This window comes from Erinaceus europaeus, chromosome 3, assembly GCF_950295315.1.
Source record: "Erinaceus europaeus chromosome 3, mEriEur2.1, whole genome shotgun sequence".
In the NCBI taxonomy this organism is placed as follows: Eukaryota; Metazoa; Chordata; class Mammalia; order Eulipotyphla; family Erinaceidae; genus Erinaceus; species Erinaceus europaeus.
In genome coordinates this window covers 127,042,857-127,067,676 of record NC_080164.1, presented here as the reverse complement: position 1 = coordinate 127,067,676, position 24,820 = coordinate 127,042,857, and the positions used below count along the sequence as shown (strand labels likewise).

General features: G+C 38.0%; 1 protein-coding gene across 2 annotated transcripts in view; it reads left to right on the top strand.

The window, feature by feature from the left end:
• CNOT6L (CCR4-NOT transcription complex subunit 6 like) overlaps positions 1 to 24,820 on the top strand; it is a 74,422-nt gene that overhangs the window by 30,253 nt on the left and 19,349 nt on the right. For both annotated transcript variants that reach the window (XM_060187911.1, XM_060187912.1), the window contains exons 5-8: positions 8,360 to 8,449; positions 16,588 to 16,656; positions 18,892 to 19,049; positions 22,212 to 22,366. In XM_060187911.1, the coding sequence (XP_060043894.1) occupies positions 8,360 to 8,449; positions 16,588 to 16,656; positions 18,892 to 19,049; positions 22,212 to 22,366 (472 nt within the window). The remainder of the gene's footprint in view (positions 1 to 8,359; positions 8,450 to 16,587; positions 16,657 to 18,891; positions 19,050 to 22,211; positions 22,367 to 24,820) is intronic.

Genomic DNA, 24,820 nt, shown 5'->3' with positions numbered 1-24,820 from the left:
AGGATCCCGGTTCGAACCCCAGCTCCCCACCTGCAGGAGGATTGCTTCACGGGCGGTGAAGCAGGTCTGCAGGTGTCTCTTTCTCTCCTCCTCTGTCTTCCCCTCCTCTCTCCATTTCTCTCTGTCCTATCCAAAAATGACAACAACAATAATAACTACAACAATAAAACAACAAGGGCAAAAAAGGGAATAAATAAATAAAATAAATATTAAAAAAAAAGAAATTTAGCTATTGAACATTTCATCTTACACTCTACATAGCAAATCCTATTACTGTACAGTCATTCAGTTAGCTCCATAGTGAAACTTGACGCAATGACAGATCTGTTTCTTTCTTGAAAAAATTATGCATTGGTTGTCATTTTTAAAATATAATCTTATATTCAAGACATGGGATATTCACTTCCATACTAAAAACAAATTGCATATTTTTGTCTCATAATAACCATAATCAACATCTACTAGAAAATGCTTTCCCTCCCCATACATTGTTGGGAAACATATCCATTATAAATACACTATTACACTGGGTTTTACTTACCCTTTCTACTCTAGAACTTTGCTGAAAAAGCAAATCTGACACATCTTACTGTTAATTCTCATGCAGCATTGTAAAGACTTGTTAGCAGAATATTTATACTAAGTATCCACAGAATGAATCATTGAGTATTTATCTCTTATCTCCTTAGTTCTTCATTCTGTTTTACTAAAATGCTCATCTTCCAAACTATTTTTGGATGGCATTTCATCATAGTGTCCTTTGCTTACTGATTGATACTTGTTAAAATCTTTTCTTAGATCTCTATCCTTTCAGATTAGACACCAGCTCTGTGTCAACATAAGTGTTCATGCATATGGGTAAATTTCATTTCATTAAACGGCAATTTGTGCTTTGGATAATAACTGCTATCCTTTTCTATGAGAATCTGTCTGACAGATGACACTTTATATTCAGGAGACCCAGTACAAATGAACAGGAAACTGTTTAGAAACAAGGAAACCCCAGAGTTCTTCTGCCTTAAATACTCTACAAAGTAAAAACAAGTTTTTGTTTTTAATAAAATTTCTCAGTTTTTTTATTAGTAATTTAATAGTGGCTTACAAGATTATGACAGGGTATAGTTGTACTGCACCATCACCAAAGTTAAATGTCCCTGCCCTCTCAATGATAGTTGTCAGTCTCAGAAACAGGTTGCATACTACATTTTTAAATTTTTTGTATTTTTCTCCCTGTTTAACATGATTGGATAACTTTTAATACATTTTTGACCATATTTCTTTTTTAATACTTAAAAGCAATTTTTTCCCTTAAACTTCCATTAGAAGTTCTTCTTCTTTTTTTAATATTTTATTTATGAGAAAGATAGGAGAGAGAACCAGATATCACTCTGGCACATGTGCTGCCAGGGATTGAACTCGGGACCTCACTTGAGAGTCCAAAGCCGTTTTACCGCGCCACCTTCTGGACCACAAGAAATTCTTTTTTAAGAGTTTTATTTTTGATGTAACCTTGGTTTACGTGACTGTATTTCAAAAAGTTTCCTGCATCTTCAAAATGTTAACCACACCTTACCTCTTACCAAAGCACTACTGGACCCAGCTCTCTACCCTGGCAACCCCCTTCCTCAGCTCCCAACCTCTCATGATAACCTAGTTCCGCATTTTGAGGCAGCATACACAGTGCTGGGGATCAGATGGAGAGTCAAGGCTTGTAAATTCTGCATTCTAAAAGCTGATCCATCTACTCAAGTCACCTGACAGATTTATTTTTAGAATTTTTAATTAGAAAATTGCTGCAGAGGTACCATTTCATCCCAAGTACACATGTATGTACATCCCTGCACCCACTATCAAAGTCCTGTGTGCTCCCATCACCCATAACCACCATAGTTCTCACTAAGTCTGAAAAGTTTGTGGTTATTGGCCTTCTCTTCCCCATTTGTTTTCTTTAGTTACCGGTATTCATTTATCTTACAAAGATTGTCTCATAAGTTCTTGATTAAGATCTGTGCTATTCTTGTTCAATTCTTTGAGCTCATATTAAAAGATTAAAATCCACACACTGAAATTTTGATAGAACATCTCTATAAAATTATCCATGTCTGGTGTTCTTTCTGTGGAAGGTATTTAACTATTTTCACCTTGAATATATCAGAATCTTAATATATTGTTATAATAATTGTTGAGCCTAATACTAATTGTTATTGGTAAGTTTTGTTGGATTGTATTTACTTTATTAGAATTTATCAGCTTTTTGTTTTCAAAACTGTTGATATCTTGTAGTGTTTTCTATTTATAGTGATATCACTTCCTAAGATTATTGTTGTCTATTTCTTTAATTTGCCGTCAGTATTATTACTAGCTCTCAGTGCCCACGCAGCGAATCCACTGTTGGGGAGCATTTTTCTTTCCTTTTTTTTTTTTTTTTTTAAATTTTCTGTTTGATAGAACAAATAGAAATTGAGAGGGGAGAAGATAGGTAGTGAGACACACCTGCAAACCTTCACAACTCATGAAGCTATTACCTACCCCCCCGCCCCCCCATGCAGGTGGGAAGCAGGGTGGGACTTGAATGTGGGTCCTTGTGCATGTTAATGCATGCTTAAGCTGGGTGTACCACCACCACCACCCCCACATTCTTTTTATTACTCATTTTTTGATGTGATTTAGTTTCACTAGAAATTTTATCATTTAGGTTTATTTTATTTTCGTAAATTTTTAAAAATATTTACTTATTTTCCCTTTTGTTGCCCTTGTTTAACGTTGTTGTTATTGATGTCAGGTCGTTGTTGTTGGATAGGACAGAGAAATGGAGAGAGGAAGGGAAGACGGAGAGAAAGATAGACACCCGCAGACCTGCTTCTCACTGCTTGTGAAGTGACTCCTCTGCAGCTGGGGAACTGGGAGCTCGAACCAGCATCCTTATGCCGGTCCTTGTGCTTTGCGCCACCTGCACCTAACCCACTGCGCCACTGTCCACTCCCTGGTTTATTTATTTTTTAAATAATGAATCAACGCTACTTTCTATTTTGTCAGGGCCGGATGGTGGCGCACCTGGTTGAGTGCACATGTTACAGTGCACAAGGACCCGGGTTCGAGCCCCTGGCTCCCACCTGCAGGGGGAAAGCTTCAAAAGTGGTGAAGCAGGGCTGCAGGTGTCTCTCTGTCTCCCCCTTCCTCTCAATTTCTGGCTGTCTCTATCAGATAAAGATAAAAAAAAGAAAATGGCGCAAACCACAAGGACCGGCATAAGGATCCCGGTTCAAACCCTGGCTCCCCACCTGCAGGGGAGTCGCTTCACAGGCGGTGAAGCAGGTTTGCAGGTGTCTATCTTTCTCTCCTCCTCTCTGTCTTCCCCTCCTCTCTCCATTTCTCTCTGTCCTATCCAACAACGACGACAACAATAATAACTACAACAATAAAACAACAAGGGCAACAAAAGGGAATAAATAAATAAAATAAAATATTAAAAAAAAAAAGAAAATGGATCAGTGCTACTTTTTATGTTGGCTCTGGACGAAGAACCGAGTACTTCAGTGTACACAATAGCTTTGAGTGTCCTTCCTGGCTCACTTCCTTATTCTTTGTTAAGAGAAGGTGAGGAAAGAGAAGAGATATCATGGCTCTCCCATCCAAAGAACTTCACGGCTACTGTTCATGGTGGTCTCTTGTAGTGCTGTGGCTCAAACCCTAGGCCTTGTGCTATCCCCTGACCCCATTATTTTTTTTTAAACTGGTTCTTTTTTGTTTTTGTTAGCCTGAATTTGTTTTTCCTTTTTAAAGTTAGGTATATGGTTTATTCATAATTTTAGTTATTTCTACATATAAGCATTTGAGGCTCTATGTGCTCTGATTTGTTTTGTTATTGTACCCCACAGCTTTGATTTTTAAATATTTATTTTATTTATTCCCATTTGTTGCGCTTGTTGTTTTATTGTTGTAGTTTATTGTCCTTCTTGGATAGGACAGAAAAATGGAGAGAGGAGGGGAAAATGGGGGAAGAAAGACAGATACCTGCAGACCTGCTTCACCACTTGTGAAGCGACTCCCCTGCAGGTGGGGAGCTGAGGGCTCGAACAGGGATCCTTAAGCTGGCCCTTGGGTTTTGCACCGTGTGTGCTTAACCTGCTGCGCTACTGCCTGACTGCCGATGTAGAAATTTTTTCCCATCAAACATTTCTTTTTTTGTCTCCAGGGTTATTGCGAGAGCTAGGTGTCTGCACTATGAATCTACTGCTCCTGGAGGCCATTTTCCCCATTTTGTTACCATTGCTGTTCTTATTATTGTTACCATTGATGGTGTTGTTGGATAGGACAGAGAGAAATCAAGAGGAGGGGAAGATGGGGAGAGAAAGAAAAGACACCTGCAGACCTGCATCACTGCCTGTGAAGTGACCCCCCCTGCAGGTGGGGAGCCAGAGGCTCAAACCAGGATCTTTACCCTGATCTTTGCCCTTTGAACGAAGTCTGCTTAGTCTGCTGTGCTACCACCTGACCCCTATATAATTTTTTATAAAGATTTTATTTATTTTATTTATTCATGAGAAATGATAGGAAAGAGAAGGAACCAGACATTACTCTGCTACATATGTATCGGGGGATTGAACTTGGGACCTCACTCATACTTGAGAGTCCAATGCCATATCCACAGCACCACCTCCCAGACAAAATTCAAAACATTTTTATTACTGTTTTGGTATAAGTATTTTTATGTTACATGTTTTTTTAAATTTTTAACTAAATTCAAGTCCATGCAGGAGTTTACATTTAGATTTTCTGTTAATTTTAAACTTGTTCTCACATCATGGTTATTAAGATCTCTTGGATAGCATATAGTGAGTGACTCATGCTTTGTTTTTTGTCCTGTTCATTTAGTATGTTTGCTGACAAAGTAGAATTTGTCTATCATTTTGTTTTTTATGTTTTCTGTTTTTCCATAACTGCCTTCCTTTTTGGTAGAGGTACATTTCCTACTGTATCAGTTTAAATTTCATATTTCTTATTTTAAATTAAATGAGTTATTTTGTTAGACTAATCTAGAGGTTACACATTAGTTTTTAGCAATTTGATTTGGGTTGATTCTCTTATTGTTGCAAGTGTTATCTTCATAATTGTGTGCTAATCAGTATAGACTTGGAATTACTTGCATTTGTTCCATGTATTAGAAGTGAGTTAGACAGTCAGGACTGGTCTTTCTTTACTCAACATAGCTTCTTTTTCTTCCTGTCACATTGTAATTTTCACATAAAAAAACTACAGTTCAGTGGCCTTTTCAGCCTAAAACAACCCCTTTAGTATTTCGTATATAACTAATCTACTAGTAGTAGTGTCCAGGAATACCATAAATTTATCCTGTATATATTTCCTGAAGAAATAAAAGTGGATGGATATTCTGTAAGCTGCAGAAATCTGGTTAACTCTCAAGTCAGTTGGAACTGCCAGATTTTCACTTTAAGAGAATAAAGAACTTTTATAAAATTTGAACTGTTTGGCGGTACCCTGTTGTGACATACCTGGTTTAGTACACATGTTACCATGGGGTTCCTGCTCCCCACCCAAGGGGTGGGAGCACTTCACAAGTGGTGAAGCAGGTACTGCAGGTGTCCGTCTCTCCTCTCCCTTACCCTTTCATTTTTTATACTATCAAAGAAAAAGGAAAAAATGGCTTCCAGGACTGGTGGATTTGTCATGTAGGCACTGAGCCCTACTGATAACCCTGGTGTCGAAAAAAAAAAGAGATAAAGAACAAACAAAACAAACAACCAACAGAAAACTGCTGCTGGGGTGGCGCTCTGCATAAGGCTCTGGACCTTTAAGCATGATGTCCTGAGTTTTACCCCTGACATTGCATGTGCTCAAATGCTACTGACTTGTGTGCCTCTCATTAATAAAGAATAAAAACTTTAGGGGGGCTGGGTAGTTGCTCACCTGGTTGAGAGCACATGTGCAATGCACAAGGACCTAGGTTCAAGTCCCCAGTCCCCACCTGCAGGGGGAAATCTTTGTGAGTGGTGAAGCAGGGCTGTGTCTTTGTCTCCTCCTCCTCTCCTGATTCCTGGCTGTCTCTATCTAATAAAGATAATAAAAAAAAAATTTTTTTTTTTAAAAAAGCACAACTTTGAAAATGCTTTTAAAGAGTTTGTAAAGGTCATAAGTAAATTGCTGCCCTAAACATAACAGGTTTCTAGTAGATTGCAGTGCCCAATAGAAACAGAAGCCTCAGTGCATAAGCCTGGATAGAGGTAGTAACATTTCATGCATTTACCACTTAGTAAGAGTCAACATTTCTTTTCTTTTAAATTTATTTACTTATTTAAGAAAGGAGACATTAACAAAATCATAGGATGGGGGGAGGTACAACTCCACACAATTCCCGCCACCCAATCTCCATATCCCATCCCCTCCCCAATAGCTTTCCCATTCTCTATCCCTCTGGGAGCATGGACCCAGGGTCCTTGTGGGTTGCAGAGGGTGGAAGGTCTGGCTTCTGATAGAGGTAGTAACATTTCATGCGTTTACCACTTACTTAGTAAGAGTCCACATTTCTTTAAGCTCTGTAATGTTTTATGAATCTTAGCATTGAGTTGTTTGGGATCAAGGAGATAAGTTAGAGCCCAAAACTTGCATGTCCGAGTCTCCAAAGGTTGTATATCCCATCTCTAGCACTGCCTTAGGCCAGACCTGAACAGTGCTCTGGTCTTGATTGCCCGATCTATATATCATAAAATACTAATAAAGATTTGTTTTATTTCATTTCCATATTTTCACAATTTGTTTACAAGTCTTATGACATACTTGCTTTAATGAATTCTTTCCTTGTTTATAGGAGATTGTTTTCAATTTTTTCTTTTTGTGATAAGTTTGACAAGATTGTAAGATTATAGTGTATAGCTCCACACCACATCCATCACCAAAGTTCTGTATCCTACCCTCCCACCTCCCAAAGATAACCATCATGGAAGAGCTTGTGCATTTAATATATCATAAATCTGTATTCTTTTAAATTTTTAATTAGTGATTTACTACTGATTTACAAAATCAGTAAGATGACAGGAGACACCTTTCCCACCACCAGAGTTGTTTCCCCATTATGCCTCCATTGGAAATAGCATTAATTCTCACAAGATCAAAGATATGTGTTGATATGTTGGCTATTACGCCCGCCCGCCTCCCTCCCTCCCTCCCTCCCTCCCTCTCTCCCTTCCTTCCTTCCTTCCTTCCTTCCTTCCTTCCTTCCTTCCTTCCTTCCTTCCTTCCTTGCTTCCTCTTTAAAGTAGAGGCCTTCTCAGCTCTGGCTTATGGTGGTGTGGAGCATTGAACCTGGGACTTTGGAGCCTCTGGCATGAGAGTCTCTTTGCAAAAACATTGTGCTATCTACCTGTGCCCTATGACTATTTCTGTAACTATATTCATATATACTTGCCCATTTTTTTCTATGGTCCTGCCTTCTCTCCACAAGTCTCACCTGGTACTTCTGAGTGTCATCCACTGCCCCTTTTCTCCTTTTTATTTTATTTTATTTTATTTTATTTTTTATTTTCCTCCTTTTGTTGCCCTTGTTTTTTTTTTTTGTTGTTGTTGTTGTTGTAGTTGCTGTTGTCCTTGTTGGATAGGACAGAGAGAAATGGAGAGAGGAGGGGAAGACGGGGGTGGGGGAGAAAGATAGACACCTGCAGACCTGCTTCACTGCCTGTGAAGCGACTCCCCTGCAGGTGGGGAGCAGGGGGCTGGAACCAGGATCCTTACGCCAGTCCTGCACTTTGCACCATGTGCACATAACCCGCTGCGCTACCACCACGTGACTCCCCCTTTTCGTCTTAAGTCTGTATTCTTAGACTTGATAACTGTAAAAACATATTGCTTTCATATTATGTTAACTCATCTTGATAATAGATTTTGTTTATTTGATGTATTGTCTCTTTTCCATATGGAATAATTACAATAAATATTCTAACTAGGATGGACCTTTTAAAGAAATACTCAACACCCCTTCCCCCCCTTGCACAGGGCTGTTGTCCTTCAGTTAGAATGTTGTCTCCAAAGATAAATGTAGAATATAGGATTACTTCAAGTAGCCAATTTATGATATTACTTCAGAGTTCACCAAGATTGATATGTTCTTGCATGTATGCAAAGAAGTGATTTTGATAAGGCCAAATCATAAGTGGACAGTATTGTCAGTGAAATCTGGGAAGAAGCAATCTTTGAAGTTTTTCTATGAATAACTTGCTGGAGTATTTAAGCCCATGCCTTTAAATTTTTGTAGCAAATTGAAGGCAGGAAAATTAAAATTAGTATTTTATTGCACACTGTACATTTGTCTTGTATTTACCAATTTTATTCATGTCTTCTGCTTTAGGCAATCCTTTGTCACAGGATATTCTCAATTTATACCAGGACCCAGATGGAACCCGAAAGCTACTGAACTTCATGCTTGACAATCTTGCAGGTAATTACCAATGACAAAGCAGTAAACTTTACAAGACAATTACATTGACTAATACAACACATACAGAAGGACATCTGACTACTTTTTGTATATCTGCTTATGGGATTGTAGTTCCTGGTATTAGTATGTCCTATGGTAGTGAAGTATCCTTTTTTTTTTTTTATTTATTTTATTTATTTATTCCCTTTTGTTGCCCTTGTTGTTTTATTGTTGTAGTTATTATTGTTGTTGTCATTGTTGGATAGGACAGAGAGAAATGGAGAGAGGGAGGGGAAGACAGAGAGGAGGAGAGAAAGATAGACACCTGCAGACCTGCTTCACCGCCTGTGAAGCGACTCCCCTGCAGGTGGGGAGCCGGGGTTCGAACCGGGATCCTTATGCCGGTCCTTGTGCTTTGCGCCACCTGCGCTTAACCCACTGTGCTACAGCCCGACTCCCGAAGTATCCTTTTCATATACTGCTTGTTTTTATTTATCAAGGAGTTTGTTACATTGCTTCCTTTAATCTTTAAGAATAAGAGTAGGAATATTTGCTAACATTATTGTACAGATAGATTCTGAGATGGAACACAGTCATTTTTCAAAGTTGTAGAGTTGATTAATGCTAGAGATTAGAACCTAAGATTATCATGCTCTTAAAGCACAAGAATGCATAGTTTCAGTTGTTGTATTTGAAATGCATCTACTGTACATGCTTTTTCATAAATGAAATCCATTACATATTTTTGGAAAATGTGCAAGCTGGATTTTAATTTGTAATGCCAGTTTAATTTGATTAAAAGTTGTTCCTGATGGGAAACTTCCAATTTTACTGTGATGTAATTGGGATATGAAAATCTCTTTATACTAGAAGATTGAAGATTTGACAAATTCTTTTGCTTGAAGCTGAATATCTTTTTTTTTTTTTTTTTTTTTCCTTTTTACCAGAGCACTGATCTGCTCTGGTTTATGGTGTAACGGTGATTGAACCTGGGACTTGGGAGCTTCAGACATGAGTCTTACCTTAGCATAACCATTATTATATCCTCACCCCCACAACAAATATATATAATTAGCTGGAGCATTCAAGATAGCTATGAAAGCACTGCTCAGTTTTGGCTTATGTTAGTGCAGGGGATTGAACCTGGGAGCTTAGAGCCTCAGGCATTGGTTTGTTTCATAACCATTATGCTATCTCCCCAGTCAGGAAGAGTTTAATCAAAATGTATAGATAATGGGAGAGAGACACTTGAAGCACTGCTTCACCACTTGCAGAGCTTTCCCTCTGCAGCCGGTGACTGGGGACTCGAACTTGGGTTCTTGCGCATTGTAACGTGTGATCAACCAGATGCATTACCACCTGGCTCATATTGATCTTTTCTACTACATTATACTGCTTTTGTCAGCTTTAAGGGTTTTTTTTTTCTCTACTCCAGGGTCATTCATGTATTCTCCTATGGTACTTAAAAACTTGCTTTTTATTTGGGAAATTTAGAGCAATAACCTTCACTGAAATTGGTGTTTGTGTATATAAATCTTTTGTTTATTTTTAAGATTTTATTTACTTATTAATGAGAAAGATAAAGAACCAGGCATCACTCTGGTACATGTGCTGCTGGGGATGGGACTCAGGACCTCATGCTTTGAGAGTCCAGTGCCCTAGTTACTGCGCCACTCCCAGACCACTATTTTTTTCTTTTTACCAGAGCACTACTCAGCTCTGGCATATGGCGGTGCATGGAATTGAACCTGGGACCTTGGAGCCTCAGGCATGGGAGACTGTTTGTATAACCATTATGCTATCTACTCCTCCCCTGTGTATAACTCTTAATTGGTTATTAACCCATGACCTCTCCCTTCTGCTTACCTCCTCCTTTCCCTCTAGAAACTCCCCTCTCCCTTACCCCTCCCCCCAGTCCAAGAGTTACTTTCATTGTTCTGACAGTTCATTTACTTGGGTCATTTATATCCCACTTCTTAGAACCATTACTTTCATACTTAGCATATGCATTCTAGTTCTTTTGTTTAAACTAATTAGCAATCATTGAATTTATTTACCAAAACTACTTTTTTCTCTTCAGTGTCAAGGATTGAACACAATGCCTCTTACCGTTATTTCTGTTATTGAGATTCCTCCCTGGCCCACTTTTCATTTTTTTTTTTTTTAATTTTGATAATACACCCACCCCCAGGCACCTTTCCGCTATTTATTTCTGTTTTTGGTGCACTTACGCAGTGTTGAGAAATGAGCCTAGACTTTCACTAGGTTGTGTGTGTGTGTGTGTGTGTGTGTGGTGGGGGTAAGGGAGAAGAGTTTCTAGAGGGAAAGGAGGAGGTAAGCAGAATGGAGAGGTCATGGAAAACTTGTTTTCTACTTGTTTAACCATGTCCCCAACCTTATTCTACATCGCCTTTGGTCTATCATCTGTTGCTGGCTGGGCATTTATTAGAATCTAAATCTATAATGAATCATGTTGCTAGGAATAGAAAGATGCAATTTTTTAAAAAAATATTTATTTCCCTTTTGTTGCCCTTGTTTTTATTGTTGTAGTTATTATTGTTGATGTCATCATTGTTGGATAGGAAAGAGAAATAGAGAGAGGAGGGCAAGATGGGGAGAGAAAGGTAGACACCTGCAGACCTGCTTCACCGCCTGTGAAGCGACTCCCCTGCAGGTGGGGAGCCAGGGGCTCAAACCGGGATTCTTACGCCGGTCCCTGCGCTTTGCGCCACATGCGCTTAACCCACTGCGCCACCGCCCGACCCCCTCATTGTTTGTTTTTAAAGAAGTGTATATAATTTCCCATAGAGGCTGCAGCAGTTTATATTCCTATCAGTGCTACACAGCTTTTCCAGCCTTTGTTGTTTCTACTTAGACTGTCCTTTCATTGTCTTTTGCTATTTATTATTGTTGGTTTTTTAAAATTTATTTTTTATATTTTCCCTTTTGTTGCACCATTCCCCCCTTTTGCCTCCAGGGTTATTGCTGGGGCTTAGTGCCTGCACCATGAATCTACTGCTCCTGGAGGCCATCTCTCCCCCCTCCCCCCCCCCCCTTGCCCTTGTTGTTGTAGCCTTGTTGTGGTTATTACTCTTGTTGTTGATGTCGTTCGTTGTTGGATAGGACAGAGAGAAATGGAGAGAGGAGGGGAAGATGGGGAGAGAAAGACAGACACCTGCAGACCTGCTTCACTACCTGAGAAGCTACTTCCTTGCAGGTGGGAAGTGGAGGCTCGAACCGGGATCCTATGCTTCTCCTTGGGCTTTGCACCACGTGTGCTTAACCTGCTGCACTACGTTTTTTAAAAAATTGTTGTTGTAGTTACTATTGATGTCATCATTGTTAGATAGGACACCTGAGAAAGGTAGATACCTGCAAACCTGCTTCACCACCTATGAAGTGACTCCCCTGCAGGTGGTGAGCCGGGGGCTCGAACCAGGATACTTAACCATCCTTGTGCTTATTATTGTTAGTCTTATTTCATATTTGTCTTAAGTTTTCCATATAACTTTATTTCATGATTACTCTCTTCGACTACTCTGTGGTATTTCTTTTTTGTTATGTTTTCCGACTTTCAGTATTACTTTATTGAGCGAATACTGATTTGTTAAATTTTTACATTTCCTCAAGATAAATGCCGGTATTAATCATCTTCCACCAATCTGTCATCCTACTATACCATAGACTGTTATGTAATGATAGTGTTTTATTAGTTAAAATATTAAATAAGTTAAGATTTAATGAGCATGCATACATTGATACCATCTTGCTAACTTTATTTTAATTTTTAATTATTTGCCAATAGGAATGCCAGTAGCTAGAAACAACTGTTTAGCTTTTATTTTTTGCCTCCCGGGTTATCACTGGGCTCAGTGCCTGAACTATGAATCTACTGCTTTTGGAGGCCATCTTGTTTCTGTTGTTGTTGGATAAGAGAAATTGAGAAAAGGGGAAGATGGGGGAGAGAAAGACAGATACCTGCAGACCTGCTTCACCACTTGTGAAGCGACCTCCCACTCCCCCTGCAGGAAGGAGCCGGGGACTCCAACCAACATCCTTGGGCGAGTCCTTGTGCTTCGCACTGTGTGCTGCCACCCGCGGCCCTGCACCCCCCACACTCCCCGCTTAGTTTTTATTATACTTACCTATTGGGCATCCCATTTTTTGAGATAGTTGCTGTAGCTCTGGCATGGCATTCCAAACAGGCATAATTACTGACCAAGGGGGAGTTGGGTGGTAGCGCAGTGGGTTAAATACATGTGGCATAAAGCCGAAGGTCTGGCCTAAGGATCAAGCCTCTGGCTCCCCACCTGCAGGAGAGTCGCTTCACAGGCGGTGAAGCAGGTCTGCGGGTGTCTTTCTCTCTCTGTCTTCCCTTCCTCTCTCCATTTCTATCTGTCCTGTCTAACAACATCAATAACAATAATAATTACAACAACAACGAAAAAACAAGGTTAACAAAAGAGAAAATAAATATTAAAAAAAAGGAAAAAAAATTACTGTCCAGGATCCAACAAGTCAAGTCAGCTGCATGGATGTTATCTCATGGTAAGCTTCATTCCTTTCCCAGCAACATACAGAAATACGAAACATAGTTTGTTTTGATTTATGATCAGGATGGCTGCCAAAACATATCCATAGGTGTTTGGAACACGACAATGGCAGTAAAGTGGAATATTTTAAGATAGACTTTTGCAGTGCCAGGAACTCCGTCATATTCAGTTCTTGGAATGACGTTTTCTTTGGTTTTAATTCATACTGTAAATATTGGGGGGTGGGGTGGGTGGGAGAAACACCACAGCAGTGGACTTAATCTTTGGTGGTTTGTTCCTTTGTGGTGGTGGGGATTGAGCCTGTGCCTAGTGTATGGTGATACACACATTGTACTGTTGAAGCTGTATCCCAGCCCCTGTAATCTAGGATTCTTTTTGTGAAAATATGTGAGTGAGGGTCTGAAAAGTGGCTCTAAAAGTAGAGTGAATGGTCAACTGTGGTTTCATCCCAGGCACAACACATATCTAGAGTAGGTTTGTCTTAATAAATGAATAAACAAGTAAGTCAACTTTTATGATTTCTTTGACTGAAGTTGCTTTTTGCTTTCAAGGAATGTGTATGTCAACATCTAACACCTTGACTAAGTTCATAATCTTGGGTCAAATTGTTCTGTAGTTGCAGATGTTTTATTTTTTTTGAAAGTCAGATATTACAGCTTTTTTCTCCCCCCCCCCTTTGTTGGGGGATTGTTTTACATTCGACAAAAAATACAATAGCTTGTAATAGCATGTATAACATTTCTGTTTTCCACATAACAATACAACCCCCACTAGGTCCTCTGTCATCCTTTGCCAGGATCTGACCCCCTCCCCCACCTCAGTCTTTTACTTTGGTGCAATACACCAACTCTAGTCTAGGTTCTGCTTAGTGTTTTCACTTCTGATCTTGTTTTTCAACTTCTGCCTGTGAATGAGATCATCCTATATCCATCCTTCTGTTTCTGATTTATCTCAATATTTCTTCAAGCTTCATCCAAGATGGGCTGAAAACCGTGAAATCACCATTTTTAGTAGCTGAGTAGTATTCTATTGTGTATATACATCACAGTTTGCTCAACCACTCATCTGTTGTTGTATACCTGGGTTGCTTCCAGATTTTGGCTATTATAAATTGTTCTACTGTGAACATAGATACACACAAATCCTCTTGGATGGATGTGTATGGTATTTCTTTTGAAGTCATCCCATATGTTATTTTCAGTATCTCTTAATCTCTTTGAGATTTCTTTTTTTAGTTTTCTCTGATTTGTCCTCCATCTTGCTAATTCTGTTTTCTGCCTCATTTATTGTATTATCTCTTCCCTCTGCTGTTTTCTATAGTTCAGCTGTTGTGTTACTCTCAAATGTTGTTTTATTATTTTATTTATTTCTTTATTTTACCAGAGCATTGCTCTGCTCTGGTTTATGGTGGCGCATGGGATTGGAACTGGGACTTTGGAGCCTTAGGCATGAGAGTCTCTTTGCATAACAATTATGCTATATACCCCCACCTCAGATGTTGTTTTAAATGGAGGAATATAAGAGGGGTAGTTATTGTAATAATTAGATAACATTTGGTCCCATAATGTTGATGATTGTATTTGAGCAATTGTTGTTGAATCAGTATCTTTTTGCTTTTCTGCATGTAATTTTTTAAAAAAGATTTTATTTATTTATTAATGAGAAACATAGGAGGAGAGAGAAAGAGCCAGGCATCACTTGGTACATGTGCTGCTGCCAGGGATCGTACTTGGCACCCCATACCTGAGAGCCCGATGTTTTATTCACTGCCCCACCTCCCGGACCACTCGTGGTATGTCATTTTAATCTCTAGGTTTGCATTGAAATTATAAAAGATTATTGGGGTTTCCTTTGCCTAATGTTAAAAATCCAGTAATTGTGGTCTGGGAGGTGGCACAGTGGATAAAGCATTGGATTCTCAATACTGAGGTCCTCAGTTCAATCCCTGGCAGCACATGTGCCAGAGTGATGTCTGGTTCTTTCTGTCTCCTCCTTTCTCATGAATAAATAGTTAAAAAATACAAAAATTATTAAGCATTCATATGGGTTATTTTCTATTTAAAAGTATTAGAGTATTTTTGTTCAGTATGTTAAAACATTTTTTTTAAAGTAGGAAACAAGGCTGAACTAACCCAGTTTGCATGTATAATTAAGATATGACAATATTCTTGAATTTTATTTATTTTTACCAGAGCACTCCTCAACTCTGGTTTATAGTGGTGTGGGGGATTTAATTAAGGACTTTGGAGCAACAGGCGTTAGTCTTCTGCATAAACATTCTGTTATCTTCCTCTCCCTAACAGCCATCTTTGAAATAGCTTCTTCCAGGGCTGGGTGGCGGTACACTTAGTACCATATGCAGGGACTCTGGTTTGAGCCCCTGCCTCTCCACTTGAGCAGGGTTGCTTCATTGTAGGGAAGCAGGTATCTATATCTCCCTCTCTGTCTTCCTTACTCCCCTCAAACTTTTGTCCTATTTAATAAAAAGAAAAACAAGCCCTCACCTCCCATCTCCTCTTCTCCTCCATCCATCAGGGTTATCACTGGGGGTTGGTGCCTGTAATAGCAATCCACCTACTTCCTGTGAGGATGGTAAATGGTGGCCTGGTCTCAAACCTGGGTCCTCGCACACGGGTAATGTGTGTGCTTGACTGGCTCTGCCACCACCTGGTCCTTTAAAAAAGGTACTTTTCTAGAAGTACTGTGTAAGTATTAGTGGCATGAATTTTTTTTTTTTTTTTTTTGTATTTTAAGAGTTAGGGGTAAATTTATGAATGACAAATTCAAAAATGGTTCATTTCAAAATTGAGATGCAGTCAACCACACTACATTGACACATTTATACAAGGGAAGTTTCATGAACAGTAGAGCAGTGCTTGATATTTCTCCTCTTACTATCTCTCTCTCCTCCTATCTTCCTTCCTTCCTCCCTTCCTTCCTTCCTCCCTTCCTCCCTTCCTCCCTTCCTCCCTTCCTCCCTTCCTTCCTTCCTTCCTTCCTTCCTTCCTTCCTTCCTTCCTTCCTTCCAATTAGCATGAGTATCTTAATGGTTGGCTTTTTTTTTTTTTTTTTTTTTTTTTTTTGCGCTTCCAGGGTTATCACTGGGGCTCAGTGCTAGCACTAGGAATCCACTGCTCCTGGAGGCTATTTTTCCCATTTTGTTGCCCATGTTGTGTTGGTGGTTATTGTTGCCATTGCTATCATTGTTGTTGGATAGGCAGAGGAAAATTGAGAGAGGAGGGGAAGGCAGAGGAGAGAAAGATAGACACCTGCAGACCTGCTTCACCATTAGTGAAGCAACTCCCCTTCAGGTGGGGAGCTGGGGGCTTGAACCAGGATCCTTACGCTAGTCCTTAGGCTGGTCCTTGTGCTTTGTGCCCTGTACACTTAACCCACTGCACTAATGCCCACCCCCTGCTTTTTTTTCTCCCCTTAGTATTAGGTACATGATTCCTGTTTAGATCTTTTAGGATTTCTTCAGCTTCTAAAGTTATTTTATTTCATTATTCAACTTTTAAAGTTACTTTGTGAACTGAGGAAGTTGTTGACTTAAACTAAAGGCTACTGATTTTAAACACACATGACATTAACTTGTTAACTTTTCAGTTCATCCAGAGCAGCTTCCTCAGAGGCCATGGATTACATTAAAAGAACGAGACCAAATTCTGCCATCAGGTAGGTAGTGTTTATTCTCCTTTGACTTCTTTCACTCATAGAGATACCATTTGGATTTTGTAATGAACAGGCCTTTGCTTGTCCAGTGGATAGATGAGTTTAATGATAGTCATATATAGGCTTAAAAATCCACATTAAGACTTGTACATAAAATCTTGCATACTTCAGTCATGCAAACATGTCTTCCAGATGGAGTCTTCACACAGGGTACTAGGTGATTTAAGAAACTAACAGTGACTTTTCATCTGAAAAAATGTAAACTACCTAGATACTTTTTTTTGAGCAGGTAGACTGATAACACTTGTGAAAGAATAATCTGAGTCTATTTGCTATGTTGGAAACAAAATATGTAGTACAGGTGAGTATTTAAACAATTTAATGGATATTATGGTTTATCATTATAAAGCTTCAGTAATATGAAAAAACTCTGAAGATAGGCATCATTTATAGGACTTCTTACTACTTAGACATAATGATTGAGAATTCTGCATGAGTTGTTAATTCTCCCGATGCCTTCTTTTTAATATATTTAATAGTTTTCACTTTAATATCAAGTAGAAGTTTTATTCTTTAAAGATTAAACAAATTACTGAGTACTAATATAGTACATAAAATTTACTGTACTGTGGCTTTATTTAAAAAAGGGATAGTGTCACCTTTTTAATTAAACATTTTATTTGATAAACAGAAATTTAAAGGAAAAAAGGGAGGGAGAAAGAGATGTGTGTGACACTGCTTCACCACTCACGAAGCTTTCCCTCTGCAAGTGGGGACTGGGGACTTTAACCACAGCACTTGAGGATGGCAGCATGTGCACTCACCTGGGTGTGCTACCATCCAGCCTCAATTTATTGTACTGTATCACAATACAAGACCCTTCTATGTGTTTAAGAAATTCACTTAAAATGATTTACTGTAATGTTGAAAATTTATGCATAGTAAACATCAGAAATACTGTCATTCGCAATGTTTATTTTTTGGTAACAATAATTACAAACCACCACACTCTGGAGCCACAGTACCAGTGTATTTACCATGATAAATACTTCTGTTATTGGGATGCACATTTTGAGTAAAATGAATACCAAGTGTTTTGTTTTGTACAGCCTTAAGTTAGGTGTATTTTATATTTAACTTTCCCTAGTGTGTAATAAATTGATTTTTTTTCCTTAAGAACACCACTTTGTAGTTTCTTGAAGTAATCTCTCTTCTTGAGCATGAGTGAACGTAATTGTGAAGAAAAGCTTCCCTAATACTGCATACGTACATTTCACTTAAGGGGAAAAGAAAGATTCTCAATGTAATATGTTACTGGGTTACAGACAAACAAGTGATGCCTTTTCTTGGAGTATGTGGTACTTCCCAGAGTAGAATTTGAGTACTGAAAAATGATACTAAAAATGCCTTTACTTCTAATGGATAGGGACATATATAATGACTAATAGTTGAGTATGATTTCTAGTCACAAAACTACAATGATGACTACATTGTGTTAGAAGCAGTGCCAGATAGCCAAAATGAAAAAAAATTCCAGCACACAATACAGCTCTCATCCCACTCGGGCTACAGAGCTGAGTTGCTCTTTTCTTCTGCATTTTTTGTTAGTGATATAATGGTGATTGTCAAGGTTGTGGGACAAGAAGGGTAGAATTCCAAACAATTAATTTAATTAATTTAAACAATTTAATTACCACTGCCAGAGTTCCATGTCCCATCCATCCCCCCCTTGAAGTTTCTCTGTTCTTCATCCTTCTGGGAATATGAACTAAAGATCTTTATGGGGAACAGAAGGTTGAAGGTCTGGCTTCTGTAATTGCTTCTCCTCTGGACATAATGTCAACAGCTTAATCCACGCCACCAGCCCATTTCTATCTTTCCCTAGTGGGGGTAGGGCTCGGCAGAGGTGATGGGTGAGATCGTGTGCCCAGAAATACCTTTCCCTTTCATCTGTGTCTAAACAGCTTCAATCAAGTGCTAGCTTCATTACTTGGAATTATTCACTCTTTATTTAAAACATAATTTTCAATCATGACTGCTCATTTTAATCATGTGAGGTAATTTTTATTAATACCCACACCGTAATATATTGCTTTAGTTTCATGTAGAGGTATAACTTAATTTAGAAAAAAAAGCTTCTAATGGGCAACCAGGACACAGAATTACTGATAAAAAATAGGGCTTGTAAAATGTGTGGCTAATTTTTTCCATTTGTCTATTTTTCTTCCCACTTCATAGCATCATTCACGGTTATGTGTTACAATGTGTTATGTGATAAATATGCCACCCGGCAGCTCTATGGCTACTGTCCATCCTGGGCATTAAACTGGGAATACAGGAAAAAGGGAATTATGGAAGAAATTGTTAACTGTGATGCAGATATCATTAGTCTTCAGGTAACATTAGAAATTAAATGATCTTTAACTTAAGGTGAACTTAAGGTGATTTTTACCATTGGGAGAGAATCTATTCAAAGCAGAACAACAGAATTGTTTCCTCTTTAACGTACAAAGTCAATTTTAATAAGCACTTTGAATGAAAAGAATTTATTTTGCTTAATAAAGCAATCTATGTAGACTCATTACTAAAGTGAAAAATCTTAAAAATTTTTTTTTATATTTATTTTTTCCTTTTGTTGCCCTCATTGTTTTTTTTATAGTTGTTGATGATGTCATCATTGTTAGGACAGAGATAAATGGAGAGAGGAAGGGAAGACAGGGAGAGAGACACCTGCAGACCTGCTTCACCGCCTGTGAAGCGACTCCCCTGCAGGTGGGGAGCTGGGAGCTCGAACCAGGATCCTTCCACTGGTCCTTGTGCTTCGTGCCATGTGCATTTAACCCACTGCGTTACTGCCCGACTCCCTAAAGTGAAAAGTCTTACTCATTATTCATATTAACAGTATGAACAAATCATTGATATTCCTAAAAGAAAAAACTATAGATGATTTTTGCCTTTGTGGAATATATATTTTTTGTATACCAGAGCACTGCTCAACTCTTGCATGTGGTGGTGCAGGGGATTGAACCTGGAACTTTGGAGCCTCAGGCTGGAGAGTCTTTTTACATAATCATTATGCTATCTATCCTCCGCCCCCTCTTTGAGGAATATTAATTTAATTTTAATGGAACTTGTAAAAGTGCACACTGTTTCTTTATGATAAACACTTTATTTTAAATATTTTTTCCAGATGAGATATTTCAAAGACAGAAGGAGAGAAAGAAGCTTGATAGAACTACAGCAGGGATTCAATCCTGGGTTTACAGCACAGAAGTGCTGTAGTCTACCAGTTGAGCTATTTCCCAGGCTACATTGCTAAGCATTTTAACTATTGAAAAATATATGATAAACCATGCTTGTAATTAAAAGAAAACACAATTATTACTGAAAGAGGAGGAAGCCATATTACCACAGTGGCATATTCCATGTCAGGGATAGAACTTGTCACTTCTTGCTTTGAGAGTTCCAGGCTTTTTTTTTTTTTTTTTTTTTTTAAATCTATTGGACCTTCCCATCTGGGATCCATGCATTTTTGCCTTTTTCTAGAAAGCAACCTGAAATTTAGACTTTCAGTTTTATAATACTTGATTTTAATGCCTTAAATACAAGTAGTTGTTTATCATTAAAGTACATGTTTTATTGCTTTTCCTCACCCCTCAAACCTGTTAATGAAAAGCCCAGGTTTAGTGGGCAGATTTAAATAATCGCTTTCCTTAGCAACTTTTAGGCCTACTAAATCTTAAAGGTGTTTTAAAGCTTGAAATCATAATTTGATACTACTCTTTTTTAAAAAAGAATTTAATATTTATTTTCCCTTTTCTTGTTTTTTTTTTATTGTTGTAGTTGTTATTGATGTTATCATTGTTAGATAGGACAGAGAGAAATGGAGAGAGGAGGGCAAGACAGGGAGAGAAAGATAGACACTTGCAGACCTGCTTCACTGCCTGTGAAGTGACTCCCCTGCAGGTAGGGAGCCTGGAGCTCGAACTGGGATCCTTACTCAGGTCCATGTGCTTAACCCGCTGTGCTACCGCCCAACTCTCCATACTACTTATTTAAAGAACAGCTTTAGTAGAAAGTTTTCTTTTATAATAATAGGTTGGTAATTATTTTTGTTGTCCATTGCTTATATAATTTCCTGGAATATAACAAATTAAATTTTTCAAAAATCTTAATTTTCTTCTAAACCCCGAGAACTAACAATATGGGCAGGAAGAAACAAAAGAAAGTCCTTTTATAGTTACTTAATTGCTTTCTTTTTGACCTAGTGTTTGTAACAACAGTAATCTTACACTCATACTAATGGTGTTTTGAAGTATGAAAACATCACAATTAAAACATTTTCTTGTCTTATATGCTGTATAGTAAATGCTTATTCTAGAGAAGTTAAATTTTGAGAAAAATCTGAAGAGTGGAGGAAAATACTTAGTATGTACTCCAGAGATAGCTATTTATTTAAAATTCCTGTTCACATTTGAAACATTCATGTATTTGCTTTGATAAATCTTCACAATAAAGTTGAGATACTTTTTACATATTTGTGTTCATTGTACTTAATGTGCTTTTCATGTTAAAACTTTTCAAAGCTAATTATATAAATATATATTACGTTAACATCTTCACTGTTGGATATTTAGACTGAGTTTTTACTCTTACAACATCATGTATTGTATTATACATATATGATTATCTTCACATTTTTCCTTTGAATTGATTCAAGATATTTTATGGATTAGTCTAACATAGTAATTGGACATAGTCTAAGGTGATTATCTTTACACTTTAATTTCATTTGGACTGATTCAAAATATTTTATGGATTAGTCTAACATAGTAATTGGACATAGTCTTAAGATAGTAATATAGTCTAACATACTAATATGGAGTAGTCTAACACAGTAAGTGCTAGAGACCATTGGATGCTTGTTATTCAGATACATAGAAATTCCTCAAGCTGGGTTCCAGGTGGTGCCACACCAGGTTACATAGTATAAAGTGAGAGGACTTGCAAGGATCTTGGTTGGAGCTCCTGGTTTCCCCTACCTATGGCGGGGGTGGGGTGGGGGAGTGGGGGGGTGGTGTCACTTCACAAGCAGTGTAGCAGGTCTGCAGGTGTGTCTCTGTATCTTTCCCTCACCCCTGTCAATTTCTGTCCTATCCAATAATAAAAAAAAATCCTAAAGCAGTTTTTGTTTAGTTTTTCTGGATATCCTTCCTTTTCACCACAACTGAGAAAGATAATAGTCATATATATTACTTTATACATAAATTTCACTGTTCCCTATCTGATCTGTTTATTTTTTTTCCTTGTATAGTTATCAGGAGGTAGTAATGAAGAAAAAAAAATACTTATAGTGGGATAAATTCTAAATTAGTAGGCAAACCACCTGGGACTTAAGCTGACTTAAGTGAGAGAGAAAAATCATGTATCATTTCTGATTCTTTCAAATTTAAAAAACTGCCACAGTCAGTTGTTACTATGTCTTACTCTGAATTCTGAGCTTTTTTCCTTAAGCAGAATTTCCCATGTCATGTTGACAATTTTTTTTTTCATATCAGGAAGTGGAAACAGAGCAATATTTTACTCTCTTTCTGCCAGCGTTGAAGGAGCGTGGATATGATGGATTTTTTTCTCCAAAGTCACGTGCCAAAATCATGTCTGAGCAGGAGAGAAAGCATGTGGATGGTTGTGCAATATTCTTCAAAACAGAAAAGTGAGTTGAGAAAATGGCATATTACTGTACATATTTATTTTCTCACTTCCCACATTCTAGACAAGAAATTCTTTGGTTTCATCCTGAGAAATTAAAGTGAATATGGTGTTACAGTCATATTTCTAAGTACATTTTCATTTTGTAAAATGCTAATTTTGGTGTGAAAACTAAGGTATTTGCCTTAAAGCTTAGAAATAAGTGGTCTGAATTTCTGTGATGACTTTTTTTTAATAGTTGACCTCCTGTATCAATTCACTTTATAATCATTTCAGATCTTTTCCCCAGAGCACTGTTCAGCTCTGGTTTATGGTCGAGTTGGGGAATTGAACCTGGGTTGAGAGTCAGTTTGCATAATCATGCTGTCTATCCCTGCCCTAGATCTGTTAGCAGTCCATGCATTCATTTATTTAGCCATTTGTTCAGTAAATATTTTCTTTTTTATAATTCATTTATTTAATTATTCCCTTTTGTTGCCCTTGTTTTATTGTTGTAGTTTTTATTGATGTCCTTGTTGTTGGATAGGACAGAGAGAAATGGGGAGAGGAGGGGAAGACAGATTGGGAGAGAAAGATAGACACCTGCAGACCTGCTTCACCGCCTGTGAAGCGACTCCCCTGCAGGTGGGGAGCCAGGGCTCCAAGTGGGATCCTTAAAGCAGTCCTTGCGCTTGCGCCACATGAGCTTAACCCGCTGCGCTACTGCCCAACTCCCAGTAAATATTTTCTAAGCATTTTCTTTGTGACAAATGATAAGGTAGGTAACAGAGATAGACATGATTTATAATCTCAGAGCTCTAGTCTAATAAGATGAAGTAGGCATGTAAGTCACAGCACAGTATGTTTAAGATAGAAAGATACTTACATATCAGAAGAGGTAGTTATGGAAGTTGGGGAATTAAATGATTGACAGGACAATAAAAGGCAACCATTATCAAGCATACAGAAAATGACTCATTTAATTTTTTTTTTTTGGACTGTTAAGATAGTTAATTACAGCGCAGGGATAAGAATATTATGAACGCTTACTAACATACTTAAATAATCCTGTAGAGAGGCCTCTGTGCTTTACTCTCCTAAAGTATAGCATGGAAAACGTACCTGTCCAGGTAACTTGCCTCAGAGGTAGTTACAGCAATTAAGAGAAGTAATGAGTGTAGAGGTACTTTATAAACAAGTGTCATGGGAATATATTACTGCCATTTGTTTCCCCAGTTGGTCCTTTGTGATGTCAGAATTTCTCATCAATGGGTTTACTGCATTGTGTACACTGGATTAGGAACTGTTTCCTTTTTGAGTAGTACGCAGCTATAACATGTTTGGGAGGCTCTTAGTGCTACCTGCATGTGAGTGAATGGTGAGAGAGATTCTTGTGGTTATCTTGAGGAAAATAGAGGAGCATATTTACCACTTAAAATTTTTTTCTATATTGATGACTGAAATTGTGTCAGGAGAGAATACCAGTCTATAGAAAACTGAAAGAAAAATCCAACAGAATGAAACACATGACATCTGATAATGAATCCTATTAATTACTTGGTCTTGACACATTAAATAGGGAGTCACCTACTTCTGTTGAGCACACTTTTTTGATAGTTTTGCAATATTTAATAACTATATTACAACCAGTGTTATGTGTTTTTACTAATACAGGCATATTTCTAGTATTTGGCCTACTTATTTATGCTTAACTTCCTGTGAGTTTGTAAACATATTTGGGGGGGATGGCGGAGAGACTGATGGAAGGACGGACACACACACACACACACACACACACACACATTCAGTTTCTAGTAGAGATACTTTCATTTTGGTTAGTGGTAAAGGGCACTAATTGAGGGCAGAACATACTCAGTTTTAAAGGAACTCTCAGGGATAGAGCTTTTCCTTCATTTCTCTTAATGGACTAGTAAACCAAGATAGAGAGTGGCTGGCTTTATAGTCATTGCTGTTCAGTCACAATAGCAAATGGACTCTTTAGTCTTCTTGTTTGAGCTTGTTAATAGTAATGGTACACATTAGAAGAATTCTGATTTTCAAAATGTACTGATGACATTTAGGCATCTAACAGTAAGCTTTTTTTTTTTTTTAAACTGGAACACTGCCCAGCTGTTTATAGTTGTTTATGGAATTGAACCTGGGGCTTTGGAGCCTCAGACATGAAAGTCTAATTGCATAACCTATATATTATCTCCTCCATCCCCTTTTTATTGTTTCTTTCTGAAAGAGATAATACAGAAAATATCTGTCTTCCTTGAATGTTGTGAGAAAATCTAGAATTCCTCAGTAGTGTTCTATCATTAGTGAAGGTTAGATCCAGCAGTTAAAGCTTTCAGTTAAGAAACTTTAATAGTAAGTAGTTGGAAACTGATAAGGAATTACTAACAATTCTGTAAAATAGTTAAGTGAATAAATGAGAAATACTGTATCATTTGAATTTTTTCCCCTTCCTTAACCT